Below are 12,809 nucleotides of genomic sequence, written 5' to 3'. Positions count from 1 at the left end.
TTCGGGCATCCTGTAATATTCATACACATTTTCTTCAATATTCAGTCATAAGGAAACAGTGGTTCATTAAGACATTCAGCGAAGAAGCAAAAGCTGTAGAGCAAATCCATGCAAAAGTTTATATTCAGAAATATAGGCCATGCAGTAAGACTTCAACAAACAATTAAAGCCTATTTTTGGAGTTCATCACATTAATCTGCCAATTTTCTAAACTGATGGATTTTGTTTTACGGGTTCAAGATCTGTTCAAAACCAGTTCAGTTCCCAAAATGTGAATAAAGCCACAACAATAGAGCCTCAATAAAGATGAGATGGAACCAGAAAACGTTGGTGGTCAGTGGCCTTCGGATAAATGAATGATTTACATGACACACCATTTAGATTGTTACAGTGCAGTTTAAGTAATAATGCAAAAAGTATATCACTTGTGATATGTTTTCTAACTCCGTGTCCGAGAGCTTTGGAACAGCTATTTGTAATTCTCAAACTTTCTAGACATTAGGTGTTTGATGAACGAGCCTGTCTTCACAGTATCTCATCAATGGATTTAGGGTTTACGTGACTCAAAAGGCCTATTGACAAAATCTTCTCAGCTTCCTCCACATACTTGAAAAGTTGTTTGTATTTTGTCTTTCAGGTATACTTGTCCATTTGTGGAGAAATTCTCTATAGACATTGAGACATATTATAAACCAGATACTGGAAACCAGGTGGATGTCTTCAATCTGTCCTCCGCTGAGAAGAGACAAAGGACCATAGGTGAGTCTGTCGTCAGTCACAAACACAACCTCAACCACCTTAACCGAAAACTCTGAAGTCTAGATGAGAAAGCACCTTGAGTCAGGTGTTCAGTCAGGATGTTGTGACATCAGTTTTGCATTTGTCTGATTCATAATAATGATTTTTGTCCCTCTTCAGACCCCATAGACATAGTGAAGGACTACATCGCTCCTCATGAGTACCTGGTGGAAGAAGACCCAAAGCTGTATCAGTCCCTTAAGACAAAACGGGGTCCTTTGTCAGACGACTGGATTGAAGAGATCAACCAGAGTCCGGGTCAATGTCCCGTCATGTGTGCCTACAAACTCTGCAAAGTGGAATTCAGATACTGGGGCATGCAGTCCAAGATCGAACGCTTTATACACGACGTGGGTAAGTTTGATAGAGGGCAGCTGTGTGTGTTTTTCCTCCTTTAGTTTGTAAGTCAGGTCTTTCTCTTTGATACTAAAGTATAAAGACATAACCCGCCCAAAACAGGAAAAACCTTATAAACTTCTGCAAGATTTTAAGATAAATAAGACATTTTTTAAAGGATCACATTTTGGGGCTTGAGCTAAAAAGTTGAAAATATATCTAAAAGGAAAAGCGGTGAATTCGAAAATAACCATAAACCTGAGGAAGTCAGCCAGAAAGTTGCAGTGAACCTCTAAAAGTTCTGAGTGATTTGAAAGATAACAATAAAAAAATTAATGAAAAAGGCAATGGCAATTTAAATGTTGTAATATGGTCATAATTTATCAAACTTCATTATATCAAACTGAATAAAAGGTTTTAAGTATATCCAAAAAAGTTAGGTTTAAAGCTATTTCCTTGCATACGACTAAAGGGTCTGAAAGGACTTAAGGGTCTGAAAAAGTCCTCTTTCACTTTATCAGGCACCTGTCTCTAAAGCTCCTGCAAATAAATAAGGAGTCTAGATACATTTCCTGCTGAAGTCAATGTATTTCTGTTTCTCTGCTGGGATTCATAAATCTTGATTCTTCCTTTCAGCCCTCTGTTTGCTCCTTGTAGAGTTTCATTCAGACTCATGAACCAACAGCCACCTCTTCTGCCACACTCTTTAACAATCACTCCATGAGGAACTTTTTCTTTCTTTCGTTTAATATGCTTCTGCCCTTTTTTGTTGTTGTTCTTTTTTGGGCCTTTGCCTTCATGAGATAGGACGGCTGAAGAGAGACAGGAAATGTTGGGATAAGAGAGTGGGGGATGACTCATTCAAGGGCTGAGGAGGAGACTTAAAGCATGCCTTAGCTCCGCCTCTTTGCCTCTTTCTGGAGGTGTTAAAAGTTAAGTAGAGTAAGCTTTTCAAAATATCCCACTCCACTGTGGGATTAAACACCCCTCTTCAAAAACCAATGGATGACATCACTGACACAACATCCATTTTTATATGCAGTCTATGTTCAGGACACTCCTGTAAAAGTGATTTTTATTTAATAAGGCTTCACCTGGATAAATACAAAATACAAATAATACTTATTCAAAAGTCCAAATTGTTATCCAATTTTAAATGTTAAAAGATGTGAAAAGTGACGTGTTATCAAACATTAAACCAAATTCTCTGAGCAATTTAAATACAAATGGACGTAGAAAAGTAAAAAGTGTGAAAAGCACTAATATTAAAATCTCTCATATCTCTAAACTTTAGCATGGAGCCAAAAACTGACTTATAAAGAGAACATAACTCTTTATTGTAAAAGTTACAGTATGTCACAGAAATCTGATTTTGTTCCTTATTAAAATGAATTTGCCGTCCTCTAAATCCTGGTTTGTGTCCCTCAGGTCTTCGCAAAGTGATGGTTCGGGCTCACAGACAGGCGTGGTGCTGGCAGGACGAGTGGTATGGTCTCACCATCGAGGACATCCGGCAGCTGGAGCTGGAGACGCAGCTGGCTCTAGCTAAGAAGATGGCCCAGTACAGCCTCAACGAGGAGGGGGGGCCGGATATCAACGGCTCCTCTGTGAACCCGGACCAGGGAGCTGAAGTGGGTGGGTCGGCTGCAGAGACAGAGGGGGGAGTAGGGGGGAAGCTTGGAGACTCACTGGAGACACGAGGGGAGCTCACCAAGCAGTGGTCCACCTCCTCCAGGTCCTCCAATAGGTCGTCAAAGAGAGGAGGTACGGATGAGTTTCTAAAATGACATCATTTATTCAGCGCATACAAATGAATTTATCTTCTGATGAACTTGTTTTTGTGTGAACAGGGAGTCCATCCCATCAGAACATCTCCGAGTGGAGGATGCAGAGTATCGCCAGAGACTCAGAGGACAGTACAGACGACGAGTTCTTTGATGCTCACGGTAAAATCTTTGTTTCAGATCCCCCTGTATCGGAATGATACAGAAAATGTCATCTTTCATGTGATTTTCTCAAGATTCCTTTCAGATTTACAAAAAAGCATGAAAAGTAAACTCCTCCAAGTTGCCACACCAGCAACATCTCTGTCATGATAGAGGCGTAGCAAAGAGTATCCACCAGCGTATTCATATTTAGCCAGTCCTGCCTTCAAAAACAAGAAAGCAACAGCATCAATGCCTCAAAACCAAAGGGTCGGCCTCACCTGTCACTCTTTTCTGTACTTTCTTTGGTGTCAATTCAGTGAAACAAAAAGTCATAAGAAAGATGAACACCCTGAAAACCCCTGTTTGTAGTTTAGCTTGATATACCGTGTGTATTTCTGCTTTATACCATGGGATTTTTGTAGCTACAGATAAAGTAATGGTTGTTGGTCTGTTAGTTCTATAAAGCAGTTTGAAGTGTTTTGTAGTTCCTTCAACTTCACTGATCTGTTACTCAGATTGGACTCGCTGGATGTTTTTAACCGTTTCCTTCTGGGTAAATAGATTTACCTGATCCTGAAAAAGGATGCCCCCTCCAAGACCTTTGTTTTCTGTCTATAGGCCCACTCACACACAATCGCTCTGGTAAGACATGCACTTGCCCTTAGAAGAAGGACTTAAAATGTACAAGGTACCAGGAGGTTTTTCTTATAGTCTAGGAGCAGTGAAGCAGAGGTTTTGATCCCTTTTTTTTTTTTTTTTAGCAGTTTTGGGCAAATTCAAGAATAGTAAGCCTGGAGGGGGTCTGAGGTTTCTAAAGGGGCAAGTCTACTGAGTCGGTTAAAAAAAAAAAAACATAAAAAGGAGTCTTCTGTTTCTGGACTTAGGTTTCTCTTAGTTTCAGATAGTGTATAAGTCTTCTTTCCTGTGTGTCATGCAGAGGGCTTCTCTGACAATGAGGAGATGTTTGCCAAACAGATCACAAAGTGGAGCTCCAACGATCTGATGGACAAGATCGAAACAACAGAGGCGGATGAAGCACACGGTAGGCAACTCATTACACACATAGCATCCAATTTGAGATATTTCGAGGTTTTGGTTGAATCTGTACACTGATAGATGAAAACCAGAATTGAAATAGACATGATAGAATGAACGGATGTTTTCACAGAGACTTTGTACCAGGAGTCAGGTGGAGAGTACGCTGTGATGAGTAACGAGGAGAGCGTCATGGAGGTAGGCCTGTGTTTTTTTTATTACTTATTTCATTAATTTCTCTTTCACATTCTCACTTTTAATAAAATGTCTTGTAGACCAACTTCTCCTCCGTTTACTGGAGTGAAATTAGGATCCTCTGTCTGCTGCATCCATCAGCTGAATTTTATTTCACCAGTTATAAAGATTTAAGGGCCCTATTTTTGGTCTGTGAAAGGGGGGTGGGAGATTCAGATGAGGGCAAAGAAAGTTTTAGTTTTTTCTGTTGAAACTGGGCCAAATATGTCAAATTGAATTCATTTGAATTTCATGGTGAAGAGGCAATTTAATGTTTAAAAACATGAATCTGATGTACTGCTTTGGGAGCTTGTGGCTAACTTTCAATCCTTGTTTTGGGTTAGGTTTTTTTTAAATTGTGCAGTGTTGTTAAAATTATTTTCCCAGCTTCATGCTGTTACTGTCTTCTCTTTTTTAATTCTACGGTTTTTCCCAAAAATCTTTTTTTTTTTAACCCTGTTTCCTTCTGTCTGCCGTCTGCCTTCTTGCAGGATTCGTCTCGGCAGTGTCTCCAACCATCTAAAATTCACGCCCTCGTTCTGGTGCTGCATGGAGGAAACATTCTGGACACTGGCTCTGGTAAAGGAGCAAACTATCTATCTATCTATCTATCTATCTATCTATCTATCTATCTATCTATCTATCAAGTGAGTGAGAACTGCTCTAAAATGTAATGGTTCTATTCTTGGACTAGCTATACACTATCCAATTGTATCCATTATCCTGCTGATGAAAAATAGAACCAAAGTATTGTTCCTTGGTAAAAACAGAGCTTTAATATATCTCAATTGGCTGTTTATAACCACTTACTTAATCTGAGTCTGTTTAAAAAGTAAACAATCTAGGAAAAATAAAAACCAAACATATATATTGTCACGGCAAACACAACCCTGGGATTTTTACTATGTCTAGGGCTTCCAGGCATCTGCTGCCAGCGGCATAATTGTTAGGGAGACAGACCTTATCTGTTGCAGTTTTCTCTCAGCACAACGATGCGTCACTCTCTGGACCAGCTCACTCTGCTCGGTTCAAACCAACGCTTTCCTCCGTCGGATGACAGTTCATTATTTAACAAAAACATGCGACAATAACTCAAAGACTTAATTACAAAGAACATGGGAAGGCACCGACAGTCTCTCGTACAACTCCCACGAAGCTCCCATACAACCATGCCATACAACCTATCAGGGACTGTGTTGCCGTAACAATATATATACACTTTGTGTTTTTTTTTTACATGGAATATCAAATATTTTGTTGCCCTACTTCACAAGAAACATTCAAAGGACAGAAAATGTACTGAGTGCTTCTTGACAGTGGACCCGTTCACTCTTTTTTTTAAGGGCCAAACAAAAGATTTGAATTCATTGATCTAGAATTCCACAAAATGCAAAAATAAAACCCAGTTCCTGTCTGTCTAAAGGTGAGCAGAACAGCAAGCAGGGAGACGGAAACACTCTGAGTGGAGCCTTCGAGACTGTGATGGGGGTCCACTACCCTGCTGCTCTGGGCCGCATTGCCATCCGGATGGTCCCCTGTCCAGCTGTTTGTGTTGATGCATTCTCGCTGGTCTCAAAGTGAGCATAACCCGATAATTTAATTAGTACGCTGTAATACATGCTCAACCTGCTGTGTTAATGTTAAACGCGCAACCAGAGAAATAATAATGTGTCTGTTCTGCTCGTCAGCCTGAGTCCCTACAGCTATGATGAGGGCTGTCTGTCCAGCAGTCAGGACCACATCCCTCTGGCTGCTCTGCCACTTTTGGCCACATCTGCACCTCAGTATCAAGACGCTGTTGCAACTGTCATCTTACGAGCTAACCAGGTGTACAGCGACTTCATTAAGTCTCTAGAAGGAGAGACTTTTAACGGCCAGGTGAGCAAGGCGTCCAACGATTTCTACCAGTGGCTTGGTGATGCTTGTACAGATTAAGCCAATTTATCTGTGTTTGTGTATTTATGTTTTTGTGTGTCTTTTTTTTTTTTTTTTTTTAGGTGTGTGTGATTGGGGACTGTGTCGGGGGTATCCTGGGGTTTGATGCTCTCTGCAGCAGCTCAGTGATTGTGTCAGAAAGCCAAAACAGCAGCAGACGGGGCAGCGCCATCAGTGTCCAGGTATGACTTTAAACTGTCTCGTATCAAATAAGTCTTGTGCTAATGAGCCAAGCAACTAGGGACTGGAACATTTCCCCAAAAGGTGGAGTAGCCACATGTAAAATAGGAAAACCACTAACTCCAACCTCAGCAGCAACTATTTAAGCACACATCGCAACCCATCAACCTAAAGGAAAAAAAACAATCTTGTTGTCTGTTATGTCATTCAATTAAATTAACTTGATAGCAAAATCAGTTTTTCATAAATCTGTTTTGTTATAAATGCTATGTCTGAAACTAGAAATTTATATTATATATATATAAAACAATATATCATTATATTCACTTAAATTCTGTAGTTAGGCCTATATCTTCATGCTAACATGCTAATGTCACAGCATTGTGGATTCTATCTCGGCACGCTACACAACACACTACTTGGCAAACTCTTTTCTAACTTATGGGGGGCAACTAATATAAAGGTTAAAAAAAACAAACAAATAAGTTTACCTTCAGCTCGTGATGTGACTTCAAATCACATGTGAGTCTAGGAACAAGCTAGCAGCTCTGTGAGGCTGGAGATTTGTGCTGACAAAACCATGCTAACATGCTTATAACACAAAAACACCATGCTAGCTTATGGTATCAAAAAGCACACTCAAGTGAGGCAAGCTAAAAAACACAGATTAAAGTTCCAAAACATACATTTTATAATATAGCTACCTTAATTATGTAAAAAGTGTTCTCTTAATGCTTTTGTCACATAATTTTTTGGCTCCTAAGGGTCTTTTAGGAGCAAAATAATTGACACTAAATCGACACATTAAAGACAAAAGTAATACATAGATCTTTAGCTAGCCATTCATGAGCATAGGGGGATTGTGCTCATGTGGTTATACATTAAAACTGCAATATACAATTATAAATATATTTTACCCTTGTTTCAGACCTGACAATGTTCTTTTCTTTCCTTGATCTTGTTTTTTTTTTCAGGACACAGACCTTCTCTCTCCAGGTATCATCATAAACAGTGTTTCTCCCTCCTCACCGACCCTTGAAGGAAGTCGCCATCTCAGCCGCAGCAACATCGACATCCCTCGATGCTCAGGTCCTGATGACCCAAAGAGGCAACTTCCACGCAAACGCAGCGACTCGTCGACGTATGAGCTGGACACCATCAAACATCACCAAGCCTTCCTGTCGAGGTCAGACACAGAGGATAAGTCTCCACCAGATTTAAACTAATCTTTGTAAATTTTAGTAAAGGATCGCTAGAGAGACGCCAAACTTGTTGATTTTGAGTAAAACTCCATTGGAAAAACAATAATTTTACCTACAAGAACACAAGAGTTGCTCATTGTCCAGTACGTTTTTTTTGTATTAATAATATATAAAGTAATGTTGGATCTGAAGTAGCAATTTGAAACACCAATTTCTCACAATGACACAAAAAAAAATGTGATGCTGCAGCCCTTACAGTCCATTATGGGGCTGCAGGCTTAATAAATATATGCCATACATTATGTTTCTGTAAGGAACTGAGGCACCAATTAATGCACAATCAGGGTCGATGTGTACAGTTACCAGAAACCCCCTTTAAAGCGCAGGGCACATTAATGCATTTCATCCAGTATTACAATACACAAGTTTCAGAAAGGGGCCATTCTGGTTAATACATACTTTTGCTTTTTTATCAATTCTAATCCAAATACTATGGTACTTAAACTGTACTATAGCTATTGTATTTACCTAAAAGATCAGAGTTGTCTCTCTGAGATAAGTTCCTGAGTAATGACATAAACACTGTGTTTGTTTTTTCTTTGCGCAGTCTTCACTCCAGTGTTCTCCACGGGGAACCCGGATCCCGGCGCTCCAGTAACAGCACCATGCTGGAAGGAGGATCTTTGGGAAAGTTTGACTTTGAGGTGACTGACTTCTTCCTGTTCGGCTCTCCTCTGGGGCTTGTGCTCGCACTGCGGAAGACAGTGGTGCCCTCATTAGATGGTGAGGAAGAGTTTTTCCTTTTTATTGTGCGTTTGTTTTTTTTAGTTTCTGTAGTTTTATTATCAAGTTCCTATTGTACCTAATCAAGCCTTTACTGAAGGTAGAAAAATGAAAAACTACACAACATTTTATTTTTACAATATGAGCAGGAAGTGAAAGTTTTTGAACATCTGATGTTTTTTTTTTTTGCTGTGAGAGTTTCATGTCTCCAGCTGCTGGAGAGCAGGTGTCAGGGGTCAGACGTCATGTTTCTGATCTCAGAGGCTGAAAATATTCTGCTTGAGATGAGACAAATACGTGATTAAAGTCAGTGCTCACTGTGGGTCTGTGTGTCCTTTGGGCTTTAAAGAGGAGAAGCTTCTCTGTAAACATACAATACATCTGTTTGCTAATAAGCAAATTGACAAAAAATGTTAAACGTTTGAAAAGTGTTCTACAAGTTTTTCAATTCATTCTTTAAAAAAACTCAACATGTAGACATTAATTCCTTTAGGAAGTGATGTATTTATTATTTATTTTAAACTTATTGCATGATTTGTCTTTACAAATCGTAAGAGGAATATGATTGAAATTGCATATGATTTGGATATTATCTTTATTTCACAGAATTAAACAAGAAGATTGGTACTACACTTATACCTGTATGTTAAACAAGTCGCCACATTCGGCAGATGGTCAGCCTAGCATAGCATGAAACCCGGCAGCAGGATGAAACAGGACGTCTGTTTCTGTCCAGAAGAAAAATAATAAAGAAGTTTTTTTAGGATTACATTTAAAGCAAACTAGAGCTTTGGGGGTTCTTAAAGGCAATTCTTCAACATTTGGATTGAGCCAGGTTTTCAATCCCAGCAAAGCTATTTGTGTCCTACATTTTCTGTAAAGTCATGGAATTGTTTCCTCAAAGATTATTGAATATTATTTCCTCAAATATTACCTAAACAGAATATAAAAATATTTTATATGAGCTACAGCCAGTTAATTTCTCACCTGAATGTTGTGATGGCGAAGTTTATCTCGGGGTGTTTCAGCTCAATGTGACATCATTGCCAGGTGTAGTTACAGGTTACAACTTTTAAACAGGGTTTTTTTATTTCTTTCTATACCCTTTAACTCCCAGTGTGTTCATTTCCCCTCTACAGTGTCCGCTCTGCGTCCGGCCTGTCAGCAGGTTTACAACCTTTTTCATCCAGCTGATCCCTCGGCCTCACGCCTTGAGCCGCTCCTGGACAAACGTTTTCACATGCTGCCTCCGTGCAGTGTCCCTCGTTATCAGCGCTTTCCTCTAGGTGACGGACTCTCAGCTCTCCTGGGTAAGTCGCCAAAAACAAGAGATGCTTAACTGTTGTTTTACCATATATAGTCTTTACCACAAAGAGGCAAGTCTCTGTACTTCATATCTTTCTCTTATCCGTCTTCCTAGTTGACACCGTTCAGAGTAACCCTCAGCTTCTGATGGAGTCCAGCTGCTCAGTGTACCAGCGCTGCCAGGAGAATAGTGTCAATGAGACGTCCATCCCTGTGCCTGTTCTTAACTGGCAGAGCTCACAGCTCCACTCAGACAGTGAGTTTTTTGATGCAGTGTTCCTCTTATTCTAGTTGGTTTGGTTTGAATTCACATTAAGTAAATCAGTCTTCTTTATTACTTTACCAAAGGAAGGAAAAAAAGTGTAACGCCAAATGTCAAACTACTTAATTTATTCACTGATAAAAAATGTGAGTAAATCCTTCAACGGGACAAAAAAAACAGACACGGTCAGATCAGTATTGTAGATTTCTTCACTTTAGCAAAACTTTCATGGAAAAGAAAAGAAATGGTTATCTTGTTTAAAGCAGCTCTTCAGTTGTTTCTTGTAGCATCAGATTTCAGAGATTATTTTCCTGACTCACAGCTTTGATAACTGCTCTCATAAAACGTTTGATTTGATCACATTAGAAATTTGCCAGCTATCACACTTATTTGTTTTATCAATTGAATCTGGTGGCTTTGAATAGCGCTCCCACTTCAGAACCAGCCTCTGTTTACAGTTTCCACGGCAACGTTTTCCACAGTTGAAAACAGATTGAATTTTTTTTTTTAGAGAAAACATTACTCACACTTGGACCAGACAGGATCATCAAAAATAGGATTTACCCCTTACGCAGGGATCTCTGAAATGGACACAAACTGAAAGTTCCTCATATAAACTTTAAATCATGGGTTGATTATTAGTTAGTTATAAGTTATTCTTTGTTTTCCCTTAACCCAGCTTGTTCTTATGTTTCCTTTCTTCCGTCTCCGCAGCTGATTCTTCTCACTCACACATGTTTGTGGATGGACAGTACCCCCTGTCCACATCACCTGGAGTCCCTCACCTTCGATGTAACCGCAGGGCGAGTGAGGCCAGCTTAGCCAGCCAGGTGTCAGGGTTAGCCGACTCTTACACCGCCTCCAACATCGCCACCAGTGAGTTGAACACTCACCTGCTTTGCGTAAATCCATGTTTTGGTCTACTAGCTGGCATTTAAAGTGTTGACATTCTGATTTCCTCCCACCGAACATCCCCTCATGAAGTCAGCTCGCCCAAACCGTCCCGGCTGGCTCTGCCCTACAATAGGTTGTCCGGTCGGAACCCGTCCTTTCGCTTACGACAGAAAATTCGGCAGGTGTTCCCGAAATCCAACGGGGTGGAGTCAGAGCAGAGCTCGGTCACTAGCTCTGACAGCTCAAACAGATCTTCCGATTTCACCGATGTCACCTCTGACATCACAGACCTCAGCTCTGTGCTCTCGTCACCCAGGGTGCTGAAGAACGTAGAGCAAGGTACCCTGGGAGTTGTAGTAATAGTAAGAGGACATGAAGGAAGGATGCAAGCCTCCATCCTCATTCCCAGTGCTCTGTCCTTCCTCTCTCAGATAGCTCTCCTTCAGTAGAAAAGCGAGATTCAGAATCAATCCTTGTGTGCGACTTTTCTTTTCTTAGCTCAGCTTCACGGGAACCTTTTCTTTGTTTCCACTCAAAAAAAAACTTTGACAAGGTTCTCAAAGATTCTGAGTTTGTTTGTAAATGTTTCCAGCCTCTCTAGACCTTATCACTGTTAGTTTTCTTTGGTATCTCTTATTTAAACCCTTAAACCTCTTACTTACAGTTTGTGAAAAGAGTTCATCTCTTGATGAGCAGAACGTAGATTTGCAGTGGAAACATCAAACATCGAGATAATGTATTCCCTGATTTGTAATTTTACTCTTTTCTTTCTCTGTAGTTGCTTCTCGGTGGTGGGGCAGTAAGAGGATGGATTACGCCCTCTACTGTCCGGATGCCCTAACAGCCTTTCCCACAGTGGCTCTGCCTCATCTCTTTCATGCCTCGTACTGGGAATCCACTGATGTCGTCTCTTTCTTACTACGACAGGTCTGTCGAGTTTGTATAAATAAAGTCAAAATTTCAATTCCATCTTGAATTCATAGTTTATTTTTTGGCAATGATCCATCCATCATTATGGTCCACTCTGGAATGTCTCAATCAGTATTGGACGAATGGCAGTAAAACTGGGTAAAGCGATTCAATGCTTTCCAGAGGATGAATCCTGCAGGCATCAGTAATCCTCTAACACCAGGAAGTCAACATTTATTTATAGTAAAATGTCTTGGCATCTATTTGATTGATTGCCAAAAAAAAAGAATTTTAAGTCAACAGTAAATCTGGTGATCATCTGAATTTGGAAGTAGATAATTGTCTCATCATAAGCTCTCAAACACATTTTTCGGTGATCTCTGAACATTTCATCTGAGGTCACCATAAAATTTACATTTTTGTTTCAAGTGAAATATCTCAACATTTCTAAAAAAAAAAAAAGTTGCCATGGGATGGCTACAGTCATGATTCCCAGAGGATGAATCCTATTGACGATGGTGATCTTTGTGGTTGGCACAAATTTGTCTGTCTCATCCGTGGGTAGCTCTGTTGCTGAGGTGTTTTGTTGTTATGCTCTGTTGTGTCAAAGCACTTTGTGAAGCCTTGTTTTTCAAAGTGCTATACAAATAAAGTTATTAGCATTATTAAACGTGGGGAAATTCATGGCCCTCACATCATGAATCGTAATGAATTTTGTGTAATCATGACTTTTGATCTGAGGTGACATGACATTCACAGTTATTGGTTAGTTTAAATGATATACATTTATTTTCATCTCTATGAGGATCCAGAATATAAAGATCAAAAGAAAGAAGCTAGAGTAAAATATCATCTAAAATTCAACCTCATTGCTTTGGCAGACTGCTGTGTCATCCTTTTTTTAAATTTTTGGCTGAACCGTGAAGTGCTGAGACAAGCAAAGATTCCCAGCCAGCACTGTGATCAACAACTTGTGTATAATACGTATTCCAGACTATTTTTTAAATA

At 39.8% G+C, this 12,809-nt stretch overlaps 1 protein-coding gene across 1 annotated transcript in view; it reads left to right on the top strand.

Annotated features, from left to right (window-relative positions):
• LOC132992114 (membrane-associated phosphatidylinositol transfer protein 2-like) overlaps positions 1 to 12,809 on the top strand; it is a 54,950-nt gene that overhangs the window by 30,883 nt on the left and 11,258 nt on the right. The window contains exons 5-20 of the mRNA XM_061061260.1: positions 638 to 759; positions 919 to 1,152; positions 2,563 to 2,898; positions 2,985 to 3,080; positions 4,000 to 4,104; positions 4,231 to 4,295; positions 4,823 to 4,910; positions 5,755 to 5,908; positions 6,020 to 6,209; positions 6,329 to 6,448; positions 7,421 to 7,632; positions 8,256 to 8,431; positions 9,571 to 9,741; positions 9,852 to 9,992; positions 10,713 to 10,874; positions 11,671 to 11,819. Of these exons, the coding sequence (XP_060917243.1) occupies positions 638 to 759; positions 919 to 1,152; positions 2,563 to 2,898; positions 2,985 to 3,080; positions 4,000 to 4,104; positions 4,231 to 4,295; positions 4,823 to 4,910; positions 5,755 to 5,908; positions 6,020 to 6,209; positions 6,329 to 6,448; positions 7,421 to 7,632; positions 8,256 to 8,431; positions 9,571 to 9,741; positions 9,852 to 9,992; positions 10,713 to 10,874; positions 11,671 to 11,819 (2,521 nt within the window). The remainder of the gene's footprint in view (positions 1 to 637; positions 760 to 918; positions 1,153 to 2,562; positions 2,899 to 2,984; positions 3,081 to 3,999; positions 4,105 to 4,230; positions 4,296 to 4,822; positions 4,911 to 5,754; positions 5,909 to 6,019; positions 6,210 to 6,328; positions 6,449 to 7,420; positions 7,633 to 8,255; positions 8,432 to 9,570; positions 9,742 to 9,851; positions 9,993 to 10,712; positions 10,875 to 11,670; positions 11,820 to 12,809) is intronic.

Source organism: Labrus mixtus, chromosome 17, assembly GCF_963584025.1.
Source record: "Labrus mixtus chromosome 17, fLabMix1.1, whole genome shotgun sequence".
Classification (NCBI taxonomy): Eukaryota; Metazoa; Chordata; class Actinopteri; order Labriformes; family Labridae; genus Labrus; species Labrus mixtus.
The sequence above is the reverse complement of the archived record's forward strand: the minus strand, read 5'-3'. Positions and strand labels throughout refer to the sequence as shown.